Raw genomic sequence first — 16,174 nt, forward strand, 5'->3', positions numbered from 1 at the left:
CAAACATTGAAAGGAACATGCTGATTTTTAATTTTTAAAAAATGATGTGCTCATTTGATTCCATATCTCAAGCTCTATACAGCTGATTGACTTTCTTTTTTAACTGTGGAAATCTGTAGATTATGATTTATTGGCCATAATCTATCTTCCAACTACCCCAATTCCATCCTTACATGGATACGTATGGCTAACCTGGTAACCAGCTTCTCTCTCAATCAATTACAGGTGATCTGTAGATGCAATGCTAAACTATAGTTAAAACTGATGTAGGAAGGAAAGCCAGGGAAAATCACAACATCTAGGAAATGAGAATGAGTGGGAACAGCTATTTTAAAGGCTGGCTTTCAAGTTAGAAAACCAGTGATTGTAAAAAGTTTTTGTTTGATCTCCATGAGACCAAAGTCATGAGCACAAAGGAGATGGATAATCTGGGTTCCTTTAAATTGCGTTGCAGTGCAAAACCTACAATGAATTTAAAAGGAAGTACACCAGAAATAATGCTGCTGGTATTTTAAAAGTTGTTCACTAGACTGATACAATCAAGGTATGTCCAGTGCTATGTTCCTATGTCACACTTTTATGAGAAACAGAAAAACTGTAACAAAGAGTCCATGATACATCTTCTCTTCTTTCCCAATCACAGAAAAAATCTAACTGTACAGATATTCAACAGAATATAGAGCATACAATAATGCTTAGAAGGCAAGATTTCTTTTTGCAAGAAACTCCCAGATGTGACCATGTCCTGATTTAGTTTATCCACCTCCAGCAAAAATAACCCCAACCTATCAGCTGTAAAGACAGCTTTGCACAAAGGAAAAACACTCTTCCCTCCACTTCTTGACAGTGGTCTTCAATTACAACCAGCAGTGATGAAATTCAGCAAGAGTGAAGGATGAAATAAAAAGGAGTGAAACCATGAAAATGAGTCTCTGGAGCCAGATTATTGAATGTCCCACAGACATCTGTGGAAATGACAACTGCTATAGTTTGGTGGGTGTATATGTGTGTGCACACACATGTGTTAAGAAAAAAGGGAAAAGAAAATAGGAAATTCAGAAAGCTAGTATCTTCTTCCTGATATATACTGTTCGTGTGGCATCTGTATGGTTGGTGCAAAGTTGGTGCATAGTAAAAGACGTATACCAAAACTACAATAACAAACCACTCACTAATACAAAGACTAATACTTACATAGAGACTGAAAGAACAGAAATCGACTTCACATAAGAACAGAAATCAATAATCTATTCTACTACATTGCAGGGGCAGGGATATTGGACTACAATTCCCCTTGCCCATAATTCACTAGGGACATTATTGCTACTTTCACTGCCAGAACTCAAAATCAGTGGCTTCTCTCAATGGTCACCTCCAATTCTTTAACTATGGCAGTACATTATATATAGAAGAGTGTCAGGGCTCTTAGGATCAGTAAAGCATCCTCCTTTCCTTCTGTGAGAGAGTGGGAATTGGGTACCTTTGTGGAAACAAATTCCAGTGGTTCATTTGTACATGCAGCAGCAAGTGAAGATAGAGGGGTGTATACTCAAAAACATGCTAGAGAGCATCGACATTTCTGAGCCATGGCATTTTCATGATGCTCCATAACCAAGGTTTTCTGGGTGGAAAGGAAAATCTTCTCTCTCTCTCTCTCTCTCTCCCTCCACACACACACACACACACACATACACACACACACACACACACAGTGGACCCTTGTTATACGCTGGGGTTTGGTTCCAAGATCGCCCATTAATAACAAAATCCATGGATGCTCAAGTCCCATTAAATATAACGACACAGCAAAATTGTATCCCTTATAAAAAATGGAAAATCAAGGTTTGATATTTGAAATGTATACTTTTAAAAAACATGTGGATCCTTGAATCCATGTATAAAAAAATCTGTGTATAAGAAGGGCCAACTCTCTCTCTCTCTCTGTGTGTGTATCTGTAAACACATATTTTTGTTCTAAAAAAATCTAAATGTATAAACTGGACATAGAGTAACTTCTCAAAACACAGCTATCCCTTGAAAATAGTTTCAAACTATCTTTTTGGGGTATTTTTTTAAAGAGTGATTCATTTTCCAGATATGGAAAGGCCCTCAGGAGCTGAATGGTCTCCATGGCTCCACCAAGCACCACCAAAGCAATACTCACAACAGGGGACAATGCATGATAAAAAAGGTTACAGCCCAGAACAGCTGAAACCCCAAATGGTTTCTAAGCAGCTATTATATTTTAAGTAGCACCAAGATCCACTAGACTTCAAAAAAGTTATGGCACAAACCATTTGTACAAGATGGGAGACATTTTCTCCAAGAAAGACATTCCTGCCTCATTTTGAATATACTTGAAATTACCTTTCCTACAGAGTAAATTTAAGCAAACTGATAGATTTACTTACTTCTCTGCATACTGGCAAAAACTCAAAGAACATTTGTTAAAGCTGCTGGAAACCAATAATAATTTACACAGAGCCAGAATTTTGTACTTCAGTGCATATAAAATATTTTTATAATCTTTCCTTTGAAACTGCTACCCTAAAATCTGCCTTTGATGTGGACTCTGGGAAAATGTAAAATCCTAAGAAGTTGTTAACAAGTAATGCTTTGGAGAAAAATGGTCTTCAGTTCACAGATTAACAGGTCATCTCAACAAATGTGACCCAAGAATCATAGCCACCGAGAAGCACAAATCAGTGGATTTGTGCAGAGGTACTATTGATCATCCACTTAGTATGTGTCAGATTGTCTTCTTTCTTCTCTTGACCACCAGAGCTTTCTTTCTCAGGATGAAAACACCTGGCTGCCTGTTGAGTTCTTTTTAAAGAGAGTATACAAGTGGATAGAGAGCAAGGCTTGGATAAATGATTTTTTGGATCACAGTTCCCAAAATCCCATAACCAATATGACTGCTAGCTATGCTGGCTCTTGCCGTCAGTAAATTTTAGTCTCCCAAAAATAATTTCTCCAAACTCTGGCAGAACAACAGAAATGTTGAAAGTATTGACATGGTCAGATGGCCAGGCAGAAGAACAGCTAGTTTGGTTTAATTATCTAAACAGGCCTGGGACAACCTGGTTTCAAATAATCCCTGCTCTCTGGATAACCTCAGGCTAGTTTCAGTTTAATTTACTCTATAAAACTCTAGTGACTGAATGGTGGGGCTGTGGGGAAAAGAGACCAAAATATACCACTCTGAGATCCCTGGTGGGATAAAATATTGTAAATAATAATTTATTCACAACAGTCTGCAAGGCTGAGTTCAGCTAATGTTATTTGAATATGTATCAAGGCACACTGTGTGACACTGATAATTTAAACACTTTAAATTATTAAAATAGCTTTGTATTTTATTTTGTCTTAATATACTTATGATGTAAACATTTTTAAATGGTAAATACCTTCAATTCTTAATGCATAAAAGATAACTAGTAAACATCACTTCATAATACATTAATTACACGCTTTATTTAGTGAACCTAATATACAGATGCTATTAAGCGATGGAATTAAATCCTTATTTTCCTGAATAGTTATATGACACATTAAGCAGCTATTTAAAACTGTTCAATCTGATCCTCTCTGAACTTTTTTTTAATTTTATTTTAATTTCCTATTTTAACAGAGGTCAGATAAGTTTGTACTGATAAGGACAGGAAAATCTTGCTTTTTTATTTGATAAAATTTGATAATAAAGTAGTACAAATACAAAATGAGTAATAAATAAGGAAGAATCAATATCACCATATGCAGACTGTAACACGATATCTCTCTGTGTGTGTACACACACACACACACACACACACAATTAACATCTGAAATTATCATTGATCATTGATGGGTTGCAGGATCTTACTTTCTCATGCCCCTATGATGATTACTACAGCTAATAAAAGCTAATAAAATTATGTAAAGTATGTGTCTATATCTTCAATCAGTTCTTTAGCTTTTTTGAGTTAGTTTCCAGTGCAGCAAGACACCACATTTTTGCATTCTATTTCCCAGCATTTATCTAGTCAGATATTTTCCAGTTACAAGCTAATAACTGTAAGGCCACTAACAATAAAAATATAATCAAAGGTTGGTGGTATAAATTAGTATTTGTATCAGAAAATATGTTTGACAATGCCAAGCTAGGACTAGGCTGAACCTGTTGATTAGTAAAATTACCTATTCTTAAAAAATTTTCCTGAACATGGAAACTTTCTCACAATTCCTCCTAATATGAGAATAACTGTCAGATAAATTACAATTTCTCCAACATTCTGGAGCTCTATGAAGAAGACAGGAGACACTTGCTGATGTCATAAAGAAAATCTCATTGCTAGCAACAATTCTTTACACTTCCACAGAGAAGCCAATACACACCATTTAGCATCAGAGGACATTAACTACTAAATGTTAACTGCTAAAAGTTCTCTCATATAAAAGGTTAATTGCATGTGGTTAGTCAAATTCCTCCCAGCTGACCAAAACTGACAGCACCAATTTATTTTATTAGTATATTTTTACCCCACTTTTCCTCCAATGAGCTCCAATGTATTCTCCTCTTTCTCACTTTACCATTGCAATATCCAAATCAGGCTGAGAGAGAATATGTGACTAGCTGGAGTCACACAATGGGGTTTGTGGTCCAGTGGAGACTACAAGTTGAGACCCCCAAGTCCCAATCCAACTATTGAACTCATGGGTGAGGAAATCCAAGTGAATTTGGACGCAGATGCCAATTCTATCCTCTGGAGTTTCCCAGAGGTCATACTCCTTCTATATGACACCATTGTTTGGTAGCTTCCTAACCTTTCTATGTTTCTTTTCCCTGTTCTAAAATATAAAATGCTAAGGCTTAGGTACAGGCAGTAAGAACCTTACATTGAATTATGCTAGTACTTTTGTCCCCACTCTTCTCTTTGCTCCAACCTACCACTGGAATATGGTTTTCCAGAACATCTTTCAAATTTAATTCCACCCTCAGGCTCCTCACCCTTGCTCTAACTACTGGATCACATTTGCTCTATCACCAATTATATTCAATCTTTCCTGAAAGTACTAAATTTTACATACCTAGCAAAGAAGACCCAAGATGTTTCCAAGAGTATTGTACATCAATGAGTAACAAACCAAAGAAAACATTCTTGAGGAACTGTGCAAGTCTAAACTGACCCAGTTACAACACGTGATATGCTAAGTGTGGGTGCCACTTAACTACTTCATTCATTCATTCATTCATTCATTCATTCATTCACATTCATACTCAGATTCAAGCAGTTCTAGAGAATAATACTGACTTTTCACAAGCTATGGGTGACAGGCTTTTACTTGCTGGAAGCCTTTTACCATTAAATGAAGGACACATAAATTGAATATGAATAAGAGACAAGTCCCTGAATACAGAGACAAGACCCAGGAACCATCTCTGTATCCAAATCTACTTTGACAGAAACATTACTGGTCTGGATAACACCACCCATAACATCAGAGTTGCATTTACATGTTCATCCTCATGTGATATATGCCAATTTCTGTCAGCAATATCATACTACACACTGGATAGACAGGATAGCATCTATGCAAGAGAATAAACTGATACAAGTCCAACATTAGAAATGGCAATATCCCCCCCCCCCAAAAAAAAAAAAAAAAGAAGAATATTTCAGTCTCCCTGGACATACAATTACTGGTCTTAAGGTAGCTGGTCTGGAACAACAATAAAAATCAAAGGAAAATTGGGAACAAAAACATCTGAATCTATCAGCAATGTAGCATTTCTATGATATCAGACAGAGCTGCTGTAGCCATAAAATTTAGTAGATCCTGAATCAGAAAGAAGTATCATAACATTCAGTTAGGTGGAGAGACAACACATCTCCTTCAACCCTACAAAACCTACCTATTAGCTCATGCAGCTACCCCAACACAACTGTTTACCGGACAGTGGAAAGGGTTGGGGGGAAGCAAAGAAAAAGTGCTAAAGGTCCATTCCTGGAGCTGGATGCATAAGAATGACATGTTTTGCACTGTGTTGCTTTTCTGCATGGGAGCTGCATAGCGCTGCTGTAGCATATCTCTGCATGCAGCTAGTTATGTCATGTGGAGGGGATGTTGGATTGCAGTCATCTTTGTCAATCTCATCCCCACAAATATATGACTATGCTTAAGTATATGGGTTGAATGTTTCATTCCACTAATGCTTATTGAAAAGTGGACCGAAATCCAAAAAAGTTCATACTGAAATGAATCATTTAAGTGTCAAAGCTGCTGCTAGTTTTCTTTTTTTTTCTCTTCCTCCCCTTTCCTTTTAATTTTCATTTAGGAAATAGAATTGGTTTCTAAGAACCTATAGTGGGTCTGAAGTCCTCCCTTGCTTCTGTCCTCTGCAATAAAACACTATGATTCCATTTGTTGGTAGGAGTGAAGATGAAGGTGACTCTACTCCATGAAAGGGCGTGCTTTACGCACGCCCCTAACCCTATTACATCCTGGGGACGTACAAAATGGTGGGCCCGTTCTACATGGGCACCGCCATCTTGACGTAGCAGATGCTTAGCGTCCGCATGTCTCACGGCACTAATGACGCCATGAGTGAGCCATTGGCGCCTTGCGGCATCATTAGCACGCCGCAACAAGAAGTGCCATTTTGGCACTTTTTTGCAGCGCTGGGGAGCCTTGCGGTTTGGTCGCTGGGGCTCCTTGGCGCCGCTAATGACGGCGGTGGCAGACCGCTGCTTTCAGGCAGTCTGTAGCGCGCCCTACTTTAAAAGTATGCAAAGGGACCTTGCAGCAGCTTTGAGAATAACTGTATGAAAGAATTTGTAGCATAAGGAGCAGGAGTAAGCAATTCTCAGGTGAAAGGAGAATAAGTTTTCTGACTATCTTTCTTTTTTAAAAAAAAGTTTCTTGGAGAGTTCTCAGATCTGCTTTCAATTCAACAAAAACCAATTTTCCTTCTTAATCACTGCTCATTCAAATATTGCTTATTTATCCACAAGGGAATGAACCTCATTCTCTTTTTCATGCTTCAGTATTGGCTTTGTCTTTCAAGATGTTAGCTAAACAGATGAGAGGCCTTCATCTCCTTTGGGGTTTGAGGTACTGAACTGTAAGCTGAGAAAATTTAAATCCTCCCATCTTCTGCAAGAAACAACCACATCTGCAGTAAAACAGGGGAAAAGCTGAGAAATGCCGAATCAGAGCCTGTCAGCATAATATACATTTAAAACTGGGTCACAGTTAATAAATGGGCAGTTAATACATAGTTAATACATATATTAAGCAGGGGGCCCTGAATCAAATCCAGCTCCCCAGTTGTCAAATTAGAAGAGGTAGAGGAAAAACACAACTGCTGAGAAAGTAATGAGTCCAGGACTGTGCATAGTTCTGGTCTATCAACTTTCACTCTTTTCAAATGGGTTTCTATGAAAACCAGATGTTGACCAACGCTATAGATCTAAATTTACTATGCACATAAACAAGAAGCTGTAGAGTTAAGTTGGTCTGGTTTCATTAGGGACTCATTCACCTTGGTCAGGCTGTGGTTAGTTCAGCACAGTACTGCTCATCCTGGCAGTAGTTCAATGACAGCTTCAGAAAGAAGTCTCTCCCAACTCTACCTGTTAGTGTCAGGAAAGTACTGAACCTGGGACCTTTTTGAATGCAAATCATATGTTCTACTACTGAGCTAAGCCCTTCAGCCAGAAAGCCATGCTTTGGAATATTTATGAGCAGCAAACATGTCCCAATATATTTTTGTATATGTTTCTGTTTGATTGTGTGCTGCTGGCCTAGAATAATGAGAGTAGTAATGCAAAAAAGTAATTTGAGTTACTTCAAGGGAGAGGAAAAAAGATTCAACCCCCCTGTTAAGAACCATTTATGTTTCAGATTGGCAAATTCCTCCAAGCAACTGAGATATTGCACTGGATTTGAAGATACTTAGGTCAAAAAAAAAAAAAAGAAAGAAAGAAAGAAAGAAAGATTTGATAAACAATATTGATTGTCTCCTTTTAACCTTTACATCAAGACAGAATAATCAGTCACTCGACAAAATAATCTGCATTCTGATTTTTAAGTCGTAAATTCAACCCATTCCATATGAGAAGCAATTTGAGAATTTGGTAAATTCTTGAAAAATGACATGAAATGAAATAGTCTTACAGATGCAAGATTAATTTAAATAGATACAGTTCTTCACAACATTGACATAATCATGTTCCATTAGCTTGCCATGCAGTTAAATGTTGGTAAATTCTTATCAAAAATGAAACCACTACTACCTTTAAAAGGAGAGTTTTGGATTAAATAAAAATAAGAGAGAAATCGAGCCTTTTCACAAGAGCCCTGGAAAACCACACATCTGTCAGATTTGATTATGGCTCTGGTAAAAGTGACTTTTCCAAATTCTGCTTTTCAGCATGTAAGTGCCATCCTGATTTCAAGTACTGTTTCTGCCTATTTCAAGTTTAATGCATTGTTGTAGGAATGTATGCAGTGATGGTCTTTTACACGACTTGTAATTAACCAGACACCTGTCTGCCTAAACCCATGTCTACCTCTGCAATGATGGAATATACAAGTAACAAATAATTAATTTCCTTTACAGTGGGCCCTTGATATCCACTAGGGGTTCTTTCCAAGACCCCCCAATGGATACCAAAATCCATGGCTGCTCAAATCCCATTATATACAATGGTACAGTAAAATGGTGTCCCTTATATAAAATTGCAATATCAGTGTTTGCTTTTTAGAAGGGGGGAGGGATATTTTCAAGCCTTGGATGGCTTGAAATCCATGAATATGGAGGGATGACTGCACTTCAAATTGTTGCTGGTTTTGAGTGCATTCAAGTCATTTCCGACTTATGGAGACTCTCAAGGCAGATCTATTATGGTGTTTCCTTGGCAAGATTTCTTGCCAAGAGGGAATATGCCTTTGCAAACCTGAGGGTGAAAGAAAATGACTTGCCCAATGTGAAAGTCAGCCAGTGGGTCTCCTTGGATAAAATGGAATTCAAACATTTGTCTTCAGAGTTATAGTCTAATGTTTGTATCACTATACCATACTGGCTCTTTAACTGAAATAGGGCTAAATTAATTGTTATGCAATGTATGGAGGAGACAAATCTCCAGTCTTGGGCCCTTTCATGCAACACAATTGGACATGTCGGCTACATTCTGTGAAATCCTGTGCATTGTAATTTGTTAATGCATTATTTCCCATAGGATCCCTTAGGATGGACACATGCATTTAAAATGGAATCATAGTGCTATACTTACTTTAATGAAAGGGCCCCTGCTGCCCTCCAGACTACAATATCTAGCACTGGCCATACTGATAGGGACAGGTGGGCTAAAAAGCCATTAATATCTGCAGGATATAGATTGGGGAAGGCTGCTGTAAAGCATGGCAGGGGACCCTTCCAGTTGCTTTCAGTTCTCAGAAAACCAGAAAAGTTCTCTAAAGCTAATGCAATTATTAGATCAGATTGAAGAACTGGGAGACTTCAGCCTGTGCATCCAGAACAAATGTTAAAGACATTCATAAAGTTACTGCGAGGAAGGAAATCTTTCACTCCTTTGCATGTAGGAACAACGTCATACCTTTCAGTAATTAGTTAGCTGAGTGACTGTCACTCCCCTCACAGTGGAAGAAGTGATAATATAAAAACATGAAGGCCCGTTATAGACGGGCGTAAAGTACGTCCTGGGGACGTACTAGGGTTAGGCAAAGTGCATGCCTTATGCATGCACCTAACCCTAGTACATCCCCAGGACGTACAAAATGGCGGCTTCCGTTCTACATGGGGGCCGCTGCCATTATGACATCACAAACATGCCACCTCCAAATGGGGCGGCGTGGACGTGACGTTGTCGCATTGCATGAGGGCGCATAGAGCGCCCTTTCCATGGCACGAGAAGGAACTCCGAAACGGAGCTCCTTCCGCGATTTGCGTCACTGGCGCAGCCTTTAGATGGCTGCACCAGCAACACAAGGGAGAAGCCCCTTTCTCCTCCTCCCTGCCGCCATCGGGTGTCCTTGGGGCATGAAGCCCCACGGACACCCCTTTTCAGGCCGCGGGGAAGTGGCCTTTTGCCGCTTCCCCGTGGCCTGTAAAGAGGCGGATCGGGGCCTCGGAGGCTGCCGCTCTGGATGCTGAGGCCCCGATCCGGCGGGAAAAGCAGCGCCTACAGGCCACCCCAAACGGGCGGTCTGTAAAGCACCGAAGAGACAAAATAAAATTTAATTGCTTTAATGATACAATACTAACTAATGATACAATACTAACTCTCTCCACTTGTGACATGAAAACAAAATCTAATTAAAAACATTATCAATCAAGGCATTATTCAGAGATTTGATTTAATATAAGCATTCTATCCCCTTTCTTGGTACATAGTCTGTGCAGAAAATGCTGTTTTCTGTGCAAAAATCTCACATGCACCAAATCTATAACGCCTTTGAACAAAACAAATTGTTGCCTATGAATACATGCACTTTTTGAAGACTATATCACAGTAAAAAGAAAACTGTTAGACTTACTTGTTGCTTCTTTCAATAATGAAATTTGCAAATAATTAAATCTCTATTAAGTGTATGTCTAGTTTTACCTAGACTATCTGATGTGAAACACACTGGGAGGTAGGGGGATGGAACAGACTATCATGGAAAAGAGTGTAACTGACTGGCAGTCATCTTCAATCAGATTACTCTACTTTGTGGTATTTTCTCGAACTTGTTTCTAACAAATATAAAATGTCAATAAATTATTTTAAATATAAACGAACTACTGTACAGTTTGAGAGATGTTTTCTTTTAGCCCCAGGAAACATGGAATGGTACCAACATGTAACCAGATTTGCAACAAGCAATTTTAAAACTCCATACCTAGGTTCTAATGTATGCCAAAGGCAGCATCACATAGCTGCCTTCTTATCTTTTTAAAGTATACAGTTCAAATAAGTCATGGTAATCAGAAAAAAAGGCCAGTCATTCCCTTTCAAATTGCTGAAAATAGAAAGGTAACACTTAAGCACCATGTCTGAAACAGAAGTAGTTTCCTTCCAGCAATGTACCACCAGCTCTTAACTGTTTTTTGCAGCTCTGCAGGGGACAGCTCTAAGATGTAATTACATTTTTAAAGGAAAGATAAAAATATGGATATGATGCTTTTCTTCCAAAGTTAGCTACATAAAATATCACTCTAAATCTTAAGTTCAATTGCAAATTAGTTGCAAAAAAAATGAATTGTGAGTTAGCCCTCAAAACAAGTGCAACAAAAACAGTCAGGACATCTGGAATGTAGATACCAAAAAAGCCAATATACAGAGACATCTTTCCCCATCCTTGCCCCTTTGTCCACCTTCTTATTATGGGTGAAAAAGTGAGGAAGCAACAGATGAGAACTTCATTCCAACTGTGAAAAAGTGAGGAGGCAACGGATCCTGTCTGTCCAAAGCCTTCCAGATCTGAAGTGTCACCAACAGAAATCCCCAAACACACTAGCTCCCAGACAACATCAAAATGAAATGGCTTTTTCCTCCTTACCTTCAAAGCTCCCAGCAAACAAGTAAATCCAAGTTATAGCAGGAACAAAAAGTAGAGTCAGAGAGGCAGCCAGGAATTTCCGTCGCCCTCTGCAGATTCCCAGCATTCTCTCAGAAGTGAAGATTCCCAACCTGGACCTGTTCCTATGTTGGAAGCATGGAGTCCACGGTCTCCCACATATTACTCTCTGAAAGAAAGAGAAGGAAATGTGAGCTACACAGTTCAATATTTTATCACTGCCACCTCCCCAGCCCTGCCAACAAAGTCAGATTTTTTGACAGCCCCTGCAAAACTAATGTAAAAATAGGCCAAACACACTGCAAAAAAAGTCCCAATTTCAGCATTCTGTAAAATGTCAAAAACAATAAACGAGTGCCTTAGAAGCATCATGAAAGAGCATAAATCAATAGAGTATCATATCGTATCAGCTACACACATGACATACATTTTATGGGAAAAGCAACAATTTTATGCAACCCTTTGAAAATGAAATAAAAACTCCATTCTCCTTGATGTCTCTGCACAGGTGGTATTCCTAGGTAGATAAAACAGGACCACCTGTTCTGCAGCCTTTACTTCCAAAGAGCAGCCGGCATACCAGCTGAAAATGGAAAATGCAGAAGCTGTAACAAATGGTAAATGAGATCAAACGTACCATCTGAGGGCCTCCTTAATACATTATATTTTTAAACTGTACAACTTATATGCTTTCAGTGTATACTGAAAACATGTTAATATGTGAATGTTACAAATAAAAGAACACGAACATGCATCACACAGATATTTGCATGAAGTATCCACAGCTCACTGAAACATCTTGTTAGTTGTGAACTTGGTTTGTTTCTGCACAATACATGTAATGGTCTTAAAACTGTATACATCTGATCATTTTGATTCATTTCTTCACAGTTATGTAACAAGGGATGGGCTTGGATTACACTCCCCATGAAATCTCAGCCTTGCAAGTTGGGTGTCCCCCTTCAGCTCTGAGCCTGGATGGCTAGGTTTGAACCTCGGTGAAGGTCTGTCTTTAACTGGCACCCCTCCCTTTAAATCTTAGAGCCATATGCTCATGGAAGGAACAGCCACAGCCTAGTTTATTAGTGTAATACAATAGTAAGTATCAATTTCTTTGGAATTTTTAGACTTATGAATGAAAATGATACATAATGATGCTTGAGGATGATAAGGCTTTTGATAGTCTTGAATGTACGTATTTCCTGTTTAAAGGTCTGTGGACTCTTCTGCCACTTTCATGTGTGTTGCATGGGTCCCGGTGGCGCAGTGGGTAAGTGCCAGTACTTCAGCCACTCACTCACAAACCAAAAGGTTGTGAGTTCAGTCCCAGCCAGGGGCTCAGGGTTGACTCAGCCTTGCATCCTTCCAAAGTCACTAAAATGAGCACCCAGCTTGTTGGGGGCAATTAGCTTACAGTTGTAGCTTACAGTCCTTCAGATAGTCTGCACCCAAGCCATTTAGGGCTTTAAAGGTGAAAATCAGCACCTTAAATTCTGCCAGGAACTGGACTGGTAGCCAGTGCAGCTGCTTCAGAATGGGAGTGACATGATCCATCTAGCCAGCCTGACTACAGAATTTTGCAGTTTCCGTACCAAAGCAGGCTCCCTGTATTTGAGTAAGTTACAATTAATGGCAGAAATATTTGCTATTTTTGTTTTATTTTTTCCAGACAATGCAGAAGTATCAGTTTCCAGCCCCACTTGGGAAATTCTACATATTATTAATTAGTATGGTGCTTTTTCAGACTTGTCACTTAATCAGGAAAAAATCTAAAATATTGAGCCATAATATGAAAATAGGTGACAGGGAATGATTACACAAAATTACATGCTTTTCAGTCACAGTAAATTCAATAAAATTTCTGAGATTCACAGTACTAAGTTGGCTGAACAAACTTAACTTAGCAATTTTACAAGGTTAGGCTTATGCAGTATGTATTTAAAAATTAAATGGCAGGTTCAGTATGCACACAAAATAGCACTACATTTCAAAATTTACTTCTCAATGCTATTAAAACACTGGACCTTACCACACAGGGACAAGAACAGTCCAAAAGGAGCTGGGAAGGGAACGGAACGGGTGGGAGACACATTTTACTGCACACAGGAAGTCCCTCACTTGTTCCGTTCTCTTCCCTTGCATTCCCAATCCGTCCCAGAGGAGGCAGTTTTTGAGAACTGTTCTCAAAAATCACATCCTCTGGGACAGATTGTGAATGGAATGGAAGGGAACGGAATGAGTGAGGGACTTCTGTGTACAGTAAAATTCATCCCCCACTCATTCCCCACTTGTTCCTGGCCCCTTCCATTCTCGTCCTGTTCCGTGAAGCCCCTGTGCGCTAAGGTTCATAGTCTTCTTTTGGTCAGAACCTCATCCTTTTCACATTCACTACTGACTGCACTATTGACTGCAGGTGTAAAAATGTCTTGTTTTGTCACTTTCACTTATCAGGAAATCTTGGTGAAAGCAGTAGAAGACCAGTTTGAGAGAGGTGCCTTTTTTAGCACAAACCTAATGAGACAGCAGGAATGCCCCTGGCACTAGTGTAAGTGTCACTGATTAGGGATTTACATTGATGCTTCAGCTCTGGGATTATCCTGTTAGTTAAAATGAAGGTAGACAGAATCATAAATTAATCTCTCTGTACAGTAGGTAATCATTCTTCTGTAGAGCAGCTGCATGCTTGTGTATCTCTGTGTTTAGTGTAAGGGGTCCAATGGGAAATTTTGGCAGCTGGAATATCTCTTTTAAAAACCCTGACAGATTCACTTTCAGCCAAAGTCCAAGAACTCACATCAGACTTAATCTTGATGCTATTACAAGACAGTTAAATTAAACTATACCAGAAGTATTAATGTCAAGTGCTGGAAAAGCAACTCAGGAACTGGCACTTACATTCATATGTGGTAGTACTGAAGATTTTGCTTTGTGATTTATTGTGATTTATTGTTGATTTTCTGTAATGTAATTTGTAATGTCTGCACTTGCAATAATTTTGTCATAAAAATAACAATCTGGAAGGAAACTAAATCATGGATTTTATTATTTAATAGGTAATGTTGTTCTAACATTAACAATGCCTTCTGGGTGCACTAGTTCCTTACTTATTGTATATCTTATCTTTTTCCTTGTAGAGCATCTAAGGCTGCTTAGAAGCAACTAAAATAAGTTACAGCTAAACACTTATTTGTACAGATGTTTATAAACAATTAGATGAAAACATAAAGTTAAAACCATATAAAAGAGAATGAAAACGTAGCATAGCCCTGTTAAAAGCAATGAGAGCTAGTGTGATGTAGTGGTTTGGGATATATATTATACACATATCTTATTGTTACAAATATGTGAATAAAAGTATCTGAATTCCAATTCAGAAAAAATAATCACATAACCACATTTATGTTCATAAGGTGAACATATGGTGGCCAGGTGCTGGTGCTGAAGCTAACGTTTCTGCTTTGTCATTATTATGAGCCTTCAAATTGTTTCCAACTTATTGTGACCTTAAGGTGAAACTATCCCAGGATTTTCTGAGACTAAGGGGGTGTGACTTGCACGAAGTCACCCAATGGGTTTCCATGGCCAAATGGGAAATCAAACCCCAATCTCCAGGGTCCTCATCCCATGCTCAAACCACTATGCCATGCTGGCTCTCAACAAAGTTGCTACCAAAGACTAATTGCTAATGCTGAAAGAACAGAAACAACCTGCAAATAGCTGACTATGCAAGGCAAAACATCCCTTTATGCTACTAAAATGTATTTTCTTCAAATACATGAGATATCAGCTGTGTAAAAGCACTGGGTGACATTGGCAAGGTCATTTTTTCTGTTACCCTTGTTCCAAAATCTATAAAAATAAAGAAAACAGTCACTTCTTTTGAAAAGGCATAGAGGAGATGAGTGAGATAACTGTTATAAAGTACCTTATATGTGCTGTACAAATTATTAAATAATTATCATCATACAAACAAAGAACGGAGTGGTCAACAGTCTTCAGTTGGCAGCCAGCCAGAGTTACTAGCAATACTACCAGAGCAGTTTGTTACAATTTACAAGTTATACATTGCAAAATTTGAGTCTAATTCCAGTGGTTTCATCATCATTCTTAAAATACCTTCTGTTTATTTAGTTTATGATACTTTCTAGCTGCCTGGCATACACCACCATTGCTGGGGTGAGTAACAAAAGATCACAAAACCTTTCTCAGAAATGGAGGGGGGGCACATTCACATTTTCCAGGGAGCAAGGCAAACTGGACAACAATGACTAACTACTATTGAACGGCAGAACAAATGAGTGTTGGTCTTGGCACAGCTTCTGAATGCCTTTATCAGATGTCTTGAATGAAGTGCAAGTAATCTTCTCCCACATCTTTTGCAATACCATTGGTATTACTTAAAATATTTATATCACTGTCCCATAAGGTAGAAGGCAAACGAGTTTTGGAATCAAAGACTAACACAACAGAAATGAGAGACCTTGCAAAAAGAAAGTCCTGGGAAAAATACCTCAAACAAAATAGCCTAGCATAACATAAAACCAAATAACCAAAAGAAACCTCCAAAGAACCCCATTTTTCCTAAAATAACATTGCCTTATTTTTTTAG

The 16,174-nt window shown here is 38.6% G+C and overlaps 1 protein-coding gene across 3 annotated transcripts in view; it reads right to left on the reverse strand.

Annotated features, from left to right (window-relative positions):
• The window catches only part of LOC149311858 (xylosyl- and glucuronyltransferase LARGE1), a 380,354-nt gene that overhangs the window by 270,608 nt on the left and 93,572 nt on the right, over positions 1-16,174 (reverse strand). For all 3 annotated transcript variants that reach the window (XM_089528064.1, XM_089528063.1, XM_089528065.1), the window contains exon 2: positions 11,548-11,734. In XM_089528064.1, the coding sequence (XP_089384190.1) occupies positions 11,548-11,653 (106 nt within the window). In that variant the 5' untranslated portion in view covers positions 11,654-11,734. The remainder of the gene's footprint in view (positions 1-11,547; positions 11,735-16,174) is intronic.

The sequence above is a fragment of the Sceloporus occidentalis genome, unplaced genomic scaffold (assembly GCF_023333645.1).
Source record: "Sceloporus occidentalis isolate IW3139 unplaced genomic scaffold, rSceOcc1.0.p SCAF_5, whole genome shotgun sequence".
Lineage (NCBI taxonomy): Eukaryota > Metazoa > Chordata > Lepidosauria > Squamata > Phrynosomatidae > Sceloporus > Sceloporus occidentalis.